Source organism: Dufourea novaeangliae, unplaced genomic scaffold, assembly GCF_001272555.1.
Source record: "Dufourea novaeangliae isolate 0120121106 unplaced genomic scaffold, ASM127255v1 scaffold133, whole genome shotgun sequence".
Classification (NCBI taxonomy): domain Eukaryota; kingdom Metazoa; phylum Arthropoda; class Insecta; order Hymenoptera; family Halictidae; genus Dufourea; species Dufourea novaeangliae.
Genome location: NW_015374011.1, coordinates 627839 through 637432, shown reverse-complemented (window position 1 = coordinate 637432; position 9594 = coordinate 627839). Strand labels below are relative to the sequence as shown.

The following is a 9594-nucleotide window of genomic DNA, read 5'->3' as shown; positions in this document are numbered from 1 at the left end:
CCTATTTATATCATCGAAACAATGAAGAAATCTTGCTCTATCGTTATTTTTTTTGTTAATCTTGTATAGTTCTCGTTCTATATTGTCTTCACTGTGATTTTGCATCCTTTTTTTGTCTATTAAACTCTTCAATGCTGCTTTAGAATGTTACATGGCGTTTCGACGAAACGGCAGGCTCTTTGAACGTGTCTTAAAACCGCGCGATCGTTGTTGATCGTGCGATTAGTAATTAGAGAGAAAGAGAAAGAGAGAAAGTTTGAAAGATTGTGTGAGAGAAAGAGGGTAGAATTGGTTTCGAGACTCGAGGGAGATAATGCATGAATCAAAACGAATGCGAGAGACGAACGAATGAGAGTAACAAACCCGGACTACCTTGTAGGTAAATCGATATAACTATTGATTAAGGGATAAGTTGTGTACAAATGTATTATAAATTAACGATTATCCTCAGAGTACCTTAATACGCAGGAAGACGAGAGAGATTATGAACAAAAAAATGAAGATAGAAATGAAACTAAATGAGAACAAAACTCACCTCAATATTATGTAGACTTTTCTCCCTCCCCACTGATGGGTACCAATGTTAAGGGTCGTGGTTCCCGTGTCGCGAGGCATGGGGAACACGCGTAGGATCAATAATTAAGGTATCGATTAATTACCTAATTAATTAGTTAAAGCGTATAAAACTCGACGTAAGGCGTATTAAAAATAGGCGGGAAAAAATCGATGAGATGTTTTTAAAAGGAAAAAAAAAACCAAACAAATGCCAACCATTGTGTTCTCGTGAGAATCATAATTATTCCGTAACTCTTAAGTGACGTGTCAAAAGTCGTATCTAAGTCGTTGATTAGTCGTTGTAATTTCGATTATTTCGTTAGGGAGAGCATGGGGGTATATACACCGAGAGAGAGATTGAGAGAACGAGATGGAAAGACAGGGAGTGTGAAAGCGTTTGATAATGCCGGTTGATTCGATGAAACGGAATGATAAGAAAGGGTCAGGTCGCGAGATTACGAATGAGAGATAAACGTGAAAATGGTGTGCGATCGTGTAAGCATCGGCACTGAATGATCCAAAGGGTGTGATTGCTGGAAAGTTCTATTGCGTGTGAAAGATGTTCGCGTGACGAGGAGGAGATGGGGTCGTGTAGAAATGATGAATTTTCGACGTGAAACGACAGGGACAAGACGGTGACGTTGACACAAGAGGGGAGAAAAACACTGTAGTAATTTACAAGGGGAAACATAGTTTGTACGAGATGTAACAAATAGACGCGTTGCACCGCGTCGCACCAGGTTTAAGGTTTGCCAAATCTTTAAATAAGTAAAAAGACACACGCGAGACAATGTAAAACTTTATTAAGCCGCATTACGTGTATAGGTGCATATAGGGAGTACTTGCAAATAAAAGAAAAAAAGAATCATAGCTAAAAACCGTTAGTGCTTAACGATGATAAAAAACGATGTGATGAACAAAGCGGCCGTCGCAATATTTCCAAATCGACACTCACACCATCCCGAAACCACCGCCTCTCGAGTTTTCGTTGCGAGTCGCTGGGTGAATTCTTGAATCGATCGTTAAAATTCGACACTCGATCGCAAAGTTTAGTCTCTTCACCGATGATCGTTTTATTTTTATTGCCAACGGCACATCGTTGCCCGTCAATTATTCCTCGCGAATTGGATCGCGCGTAAGCTTCTTAACGTTCTTCGACGATTAAAAAAAAAAAAATGGCGACACACGGTGAGCGAGGGAAGGGAGAAAGGGACAGAAGCTCGAGGTGTAGTTTAACTAGCGAACTAACGATCGTTATCTAATTTTAGCGACATTAGTTTATCCGATGAGAGTGGGGGAGTGATTGGCAAAAGAAAGGGAATTATCGATCGAGAGAAAGATAAATCGTGACGGAGCGCGTGGGTTGTCGGTTCGCTTGTGGGATCTCAAGTGATCGGCACGAGAAAGAGGGAAAGCCTTTGTAGATGCAAATTACTATACGGAATTGTTGAAGGAACAGTCACCGATTATCTAACGTTTCGGGAGGGAGTAATGATTTTTGAGGCGAAAATGAACAAGACGAAAGGCTAGAGATTTACTGGGAAACGTTTTATCAGGGGGAAAGATAGGTCTCGCTGTTTGTTACGCGAAATTGAGATGGAATCAAGGGGTAGGATTGTGGGAGAAGACAAATAGGGTTGAAGGAATGACGAATACGAAAGCAGAGGGTGGGTAATGAGAGGGATCGCAGAATTAGGGTTCACGTTTGCGAACAGACGTTTTGGTTTATAGGTGAGGGAAAACCTAAGCTCCCCAACTGTAGACGTTAGAAATTTGTTCACGATTCTGGGGGTAGAATAAGAAATCGGTGAAACGAGGGATAGATGTTGGTTAGATAACGATAAATGGAGATATTAAAAGAAAAAGTCGGAACGATGAAATTAGGGGGATGGTTTTTAATCGACTATTGCCCATTTCAATTTTGTTTTCTGCTCAGTAAACCTATTTACCGTACAAGAACCTTGTCTCCTACCCGCTCCCCTCACTCCCAACGACACGTAAAAAAAAACAAAACAGTACTACTATTATTGATACTGTACTATTACTACTATTGCTACTACTATTATAATATTACTACTACTACTATTAATTAATATTAATTAATTACTATTAATTATTGTCATTATTATTATTGCTATTATTATTATTCATCAAGTACACACATACACACACACACACATATATAAATATATATAATTTTTCTTTTTTCTTCATATTTTTCATATTCTTATTAGAAACTGTAAGTGGTTAGCGTAAGTTCCATAGAATATCTAAGTGATCATGGTAAGTAAGCATAGCATGGCCAGACAAGAGCTATGAAAAATGATAGTCTTATGTGCAAGATAAATAATATAATACGCACGATCAGGCACTGATAGTTCATTTTTATTTGACGGTCAAAACTTAAGTTATTATCTATTGAAAATTAAGTTAATTGGCATGGTTACATTCATATTATCATCATGGAGAATCAATTAATAAGATACACCTGCCGGGAAGGTCTATTCTGTCAATCTATTCTTCATTTTGTTGATCTGGTTACTCAATGTTCGAATATCCAATTATCTTTCTGTCTTTATAGACTACGATCCTATGTACTTGTGAGAAAATTTGACAAGTTCTTTGTTTTCTATATATTTAAACATTTCATTTCCTATTTCTTCGGTACATTCAAATCTTAAATCACTCATGAATCAACAAGTGATCACTTTTCCAATTACGTTCATATAATATTAACAATTTTGAAACGTGGCCATTTACGTTAGAATAAGTTCATCTACATGATATTTCCTTCTTCCGCTCCATTCTTTCGCTTCTATCCACGCCACCCTTAATGGTTCAACTCCTTCACCTAATTTCCCTTCTTTACCTCCCACAGACACCATCCCGATCCCAAAGTTTAAAAATCCTGAAACCGGCAGTCCGACGTTCATCCCTAACGGAGACGCAGCCCCTGGTCCCCAACGATTCTCCCTGACCCAGCACACCAATTACCACCCTTACAGGCGCTAAAGAACCACCGAACTGACTACCAAAAGACACAGGCCAAGACCTAGCCTTCCTATAAATCACGAGAATGATAGAGAAGATAGAGAGACGTTGGCGATGCCTAATACCCGGCTCTACGCCGGAGGATGATAAAACATACGAAGAACAAGGTGTTCGAAAGCAAAAGATCCATTCGAAACTGGCCATCCTTTTGCTTCTCTGTGTCCCACCTGCATGCGTTCGATTCCGATCGACGTATTGTTAACGATGAACATTGATTTTCTAGAGGCCACATATGATTCTCGTTCAGCCGAACTATGATTAGTATTATAGCCCGTAAGATGATTATCGATTAAGGCTTGGTAAATAAGTTTACGTGCAAGTGACGACGTGTAAGGCAAAGCGACCTTTTAAAGATTAATTAAGATTAATTAAGGCCGCCCCAATTTAGCTGTACGGAACGATCACATTAGTCTATATAACATTAAATTTTACTATTCGATACTTTTTTTTAAAACGTTAACTTCGTAGCTCTTAAGCTATTATTCCTGCATATTTTATTTATTTATTTATTTATTTTTTTTTAAATCTGTCTAATCGCGTAGTCTTATGGTAACGGAATCATGGTATCGAGCGTCTATAGAATTATTTAAGGAACAAGCGAGTCGTGAAATTACCGAGTAAACGTTTGCAATATCGGTTCTTCTAATATAGTACTTTTTAGTTCTTCCTCGGAGGGTCTAGTTTGCGTTCGGAGAATCGCGAATAACTCGTTCGTCTGTGACATTAGAATTTTGGGATTATAATTCGTCGTCTCGGATCGAATCCTTATTAAAACACCCATCGAAATTCGTGTTCGCGAAGCAGCTGGGGGAGACCATATCCGGCGCCTCTCGTTCGCAAAACTTTCTCGTTTAGCCTCGAAGTTGGCCGACCCTCGCGATATAGCAGTAAAGGTACTTTTATAGTAATTATTAAGCTCGTGATTGTAAGTTTTGTATTGAAAATTGTAAGAGAGGTAGCGTGATAGAATGAACGATAGATTGAGAGAAAGAGAGAGAGTGAGAGATAGAATGAGAGAGAGAAATATTGACATAGCTTAAATCTTGTTTTTTTTTTACTTATACATATTTAAGTCGTCGCGGTCCTCTTTTTTGATGAACGCTACAATTAAGTACGTAAATATAAATAAGCTATTTTTTCCGACTTGCACGTTACGAGACATTTTACGATATATACTTATCTCCTGTTGCACGGTTTTTTCTATTCGCAGACAACAGTAGGCTTAGTTTAATTCGAGTACATCGGCGATCTTGATACATCGCTTTTTTTTTTCTTTCTTCAAATCTTATATATACATGTAGCCTCAGAACTCTTAAGTTGGATCTCACTTGCGTATCGCTTTCCTCGAATCGGATCGTAACTAATCTCGGGTCCGGTCAAATCCTCCATAATCCTTCCAAGATCTTCTGAAAGTATCCTGCAATCGCCACTGTTCTCTTTCAATCCTCTGCAAACAAACCGACCGGTTACGAAATTCCAGACGAGTCAGTGATCGAAGAGGTTGGCTCTACGGTTCGTTCCGTGCGCGGATTCACGATCAGTTTAAATGTGGATAAAGTTGTAGATGATACAGATACTAGATAGTACTTAATACTTAGTAGATAATACTTTAACACATTCGTGACGCGTCGTAATCATTCTTCCGACCCAATGGCCAGAATTTATTTCTTTTTTATGTCTTTAGTATCAATATATCATAATTATTCCAAAAGACATTCAATAATAGAAAATGTTTTTTTTTCGCCACATTTTTTAATGGGAACTATAGCTCCCATCCGGCGAGGAATTTGTGTCATTCCGTACCGAATGTGTTAAATATGTCTAATAATTATAATAGATTATAATCTAGATATTATGTCTTCAAGAATTGAAGATCTAAATACTCTTCGATCGTCGCGTTGTTCGAGCACCGCGCCTTGTGTACAATCTCGCTGGTCCGCGATTACACGCGTCGCTGCTCTCTTAATGTGTCACTCCTCTCCCTGATCGCGTCCATGGGCCGCGTCCTGGCACACAGTACTACGTTCTTTTATGCGATTCTAACAGGCACCGTATACGGATCCTCGAGACTAGAGAGCGTTCCTGCTGCCCCAGGAACCAACAACAACTACAACAGCGGCGGGCCCCAAAGGGGTTACGCGGGACCCTCATCCAGCTCCAACAATTACCACCCCTATCGTCGCTAGAAAATGGATTAAGACAAAAATCGAGTTCCCGGCATTAGAGAGAAAGAAAGAGAGAGAGAGAGAGAGCGAGAGCGAGGTTTCGCCAGTTTCTTCTTCTTACCCTGTTCTCCGTCATCGTTACACGCTTTAGAAGGAACTGTTTTTGTTTTGTTTTTTTTTCGGCATATTTATCCGCGGATCTATATGCAACAACGTCGTCTGTCCATAAACGCGTGACACACGACTTTTTATACAGAACACACATCCGAGAATTTTTAATTTGCGTGCGAAACCATAATATATAAATACCCCCTGGTGTTCAAGCAACAGCGACCAGATCGCGGTACCGTGTATTATCTTTACATCTTTTTAGGATTCGTTAAAAAGCTCGCGAACTATTGAAGACATTCGGGGGAAACGAGCGTTCGTGGACGATGTGGAGATTCGTCTGGGAAGATGTGACGAATGGAAAATGGCTCGACTTCGAGGAAGATTCTCTCTCGTCTTTTAGAACGTTACGTCGCTCCACGTCCCCAGCACCCCTGCGTAGTTTCCAAATGATTCACGGTCCACCGTCGCTAACCGGGGAGAACTCTCCACGGAGATTTCAGAGAGAAAATGTTTAATCGATGAGAGGAGAGGCTGTGTTGACCGAACTCGTTGAACTAGTTTCGACGCGTGTAAAAGTCGGTCGAGAGTTCGATTCTCGTACGTTCGTTCGTGCGGCAGCGTGTACGATATTTTCGGGCGGTAATTTCCCGACTGTACAAGCTTTTTCCAGCGACGTTATATATATATAGAATATATTTTTAATGGATCACAAGAGAATAGATCGTAAAAGTGCAAAACCCCGCGGGGGTTTAATTAATATACATTTTAAGGGGTTTTACGGTAACTTAACCATCCATTGAGTCTTCGACCAGTGATATACGCAGCGATTCAGTACCTCATTATTACAGTTCAATCTTATTATTTTTTTCATTTTCTTCTACCTTGTTCGGTATACACAGCGGACGCCAGAGATATAGATTAATATCTTTTGATCAATTATACAATTTCCCGGGACCTCCCCCCGTCCATGTTATTCAAGTTAGCTCGCGATCTTCCTTTTTCGTTCGACTGAAGAGTTTATTCAGCCCCCATATTGTTTTTTCACATTATAATTTACTAGTCGCGCGTCAACGATAATTACATAAATAATAGTTCAGAATGATGAGAAAAAAACCTAATCCTTTGTTTTTTTTTCAATTTCTGCCGTAGGAAGTTTATTTCCTAGACGTCCTGTTCATTTTTCTGACTGGATGACGCGAGGCTTGTGGACTTGAGGTAAACGAAATAAAATCGCGCGGTTTAGATTGCGGTTGCCGCTTAACGGGCCGCGATATCATTTAATGGATTACTCGGTTATTTAATCAATCTCTGCCAGTCCTTTTTGTCCCGATTCGACATCTCTGTCTATCCCCCAACCCCCTAATTCTGTTTTCCATTTTTCTCGTTAGTTTTTCCGTTGTACCTTTTTATTTAAATGTCTTGCCTGTTGTGTACCACTATCCGCGTTTTTACTTTGATCTTCTCGTGACATTTTTTCCGTCATCGGATGTTTACAGTAGAATTATCGAGCACGCGTAAAAATTCACTGTTTGCCACTCGCGGCATCGACACACCGATCATCTCGGCCTTAGGCTCGAACGGTTCCGAGAGACAGACTAGATACTAGTGTTCCCTAATAATTTGGAAAATATGGTGGATTAAGCTCCTGACATATTTTTCTCGTGGTTGGATGGAGAGGGGGGAAAAACATGGTTTTTCGAACGATTTGATGCAATACGAGCCATGCTCAACGACGGACGCTTGTATTTATATGTACGTTAATGGAATGGATCATTGTATCCCTATCGGTCTCGATTCTGGTTGTATTTGTCCGGAAAAATAAAGTCAAGATTAATCGAGATTCGAGAGTTAAAGTCTCGTTCCCACTTGCGCAATGGTTCACTTAGAATTTTATACGTTTGAAAAAAATGCCCTCGGGTTGGATGCTTGATAATACAGTAAATCCTCGATGAGTGTTTGAAGGCTTCTCGGCAATGAACATTAAATATGTCATAAACTAATATCATTGGCTTGAGCATTTCAAGTATTGTTACTGTACGAAAACTCGTTAAATAGTCAGTGTTACACCTGAGGACCTCTCAGTGCCGAGGAGCCTTCGAACACACATCGAGGATCTACTGTACCTGTTTCATTTTTGTCTTAGGCGTGTTCCACGCTGAATATGCGCGCAATTGGGAATACGACCGAAGGGTAAAACGAGCTGCGAAACGTTGACGATGATGCGTGTGTCGTGTCCTACCATCCCCCGTTTCCCGAATGCACCTGCGAAATGTTTTTCCCTCGGTGTACGTGTGTGTATGTGTGTCAGTATATCAGTGCACGTAAGATGCAACTGTTCGTGGCCAGGTTTACGTGATTGTTCGTGATGGAAATACGAGAGAAAAATATGGCTGTTTTGTCGAACATTTCGAAGTGCAAAACAGCGAGACAGTCAGAGTTAATTAAGGTTGAAAGACAGTGTTCACGAGGGCGTGAATCGATCGATAAAACGCGACTGTGTTTTATATATATATATATATTGCTCGTTGTATTGATGATAATTATTTCGTCGATAGTGTTTAATTGTATTGTTAAGGATTAAGAATTGAGGCGCGAATGATCACAATTCCCTCCCCTTGTTTACCTTACGGTATGTACAAATTCGCGATGACGATGAACTGCCGTTGACGGCATCTCGGGTACCGTTTCTGCCATCGCCGATGTTTAGAAAACCATTATTATTGATTAGTGTGTTATCGATAATGATGATAACGTTCATAATATTTTGTTATATATATATATACAAACATATATATATATATATACATATATATACATACACACACACATATTGCGAGGGTAGAATCAGCAAAAATGCATTCTTTTATAGTATAGAAGCAAATGAATATTCCGTATGGATTAATAAAATATTCACATTTTAATAGAACACGCCCGTTTAGGATTGTTCTCCTGTCCCTGACCATCCAATCCGTTCATCCATTGCAGTCGTTCTTCTGGAATCACTGGAATTCGTGGATAGCAGAGGTAAGTTGTTTGCTTTTTATTAAAACTGTAGAAGTAGAAAACTTATTTGATGTTTTTTTGATTTATGTTGTTTCTGGAATTACTTTCTTTTTTCACTTGAGTATTATTGCACATTTTAATTATACGTTTATTTAATTGTACACTTTTTTCTGGATATGTAGATTGTCCTTCTGGAATTGCACAATTATTTTCTTAATACGAAATAATTCTACTCTCTTTCGCACATCGAAAGCCCTGCAAACTTAACACTTACTCCAAGGTATATATTCTACGTTTTCAATGTGGATTCGGAGTTACAGAAATGAACTCTTCGAACTGTACGATCAATTTAAAATAATGAAACGATGTAGGACGGTTTACTTTGTTGCATACGTTGATCGTTCTAATAACACGAAAAAGAGACAAATACTTCAGGGCCTGTCAGACTAATTGCACTTTTCAAAAATATTTACAAACAATCTCGATCTTTAATCTACGTAAAATCTTGAGATTGCAAATTTCTTTACGTCTATACGATTTGAAAGCATTTCGTTGACTCGTCCAACTGGTTTCGTTGATTCGCTGTTTGCGCCTATACAAGTAGATTTCACTACTGTAAAAATGATCGGCAACTATACAGATATGTCACAACGTGAATGTCGCTAGGGTACCAAATTCGATGACGTTAACAATCATTCGTGTTCGAAAT

General features: G+C 39.3%; 1 protein-coding gene across 3 annotated transcripts in view; it reads left to right on the top strand.

Annotated features, from left to right (window-relative positions):
• Window positions 1-6212, top strand: part of LOC107188591 (heterogeneous nuclear ribonucleoprotein 27C-like) — a 28661-nt gene extending 22449 nt beyond the window's left edge. For 2 of the 3 annotated variants that reach the window (XM_015576907.1, XM_015576903.1), the window contains one exon: window positions 5653-6111. In XM_015576907.1, the coding sequence (XP_015432393.1) occupies window positions 5653-5792 (140 nt within the window). In that variant the 3' untranslated portion in view covers window positions 5793-6111. Of the gene's footprint in view, window positions 1-5652; window positions 6112-6144 lie in introns of those variants that run through there. The other variant, XM_015576906.1, reaches the window with a different exon arrangement.
• The last annotated feature ends 3382 nt before the right edge of the window (window positions 6213-9594 follow it).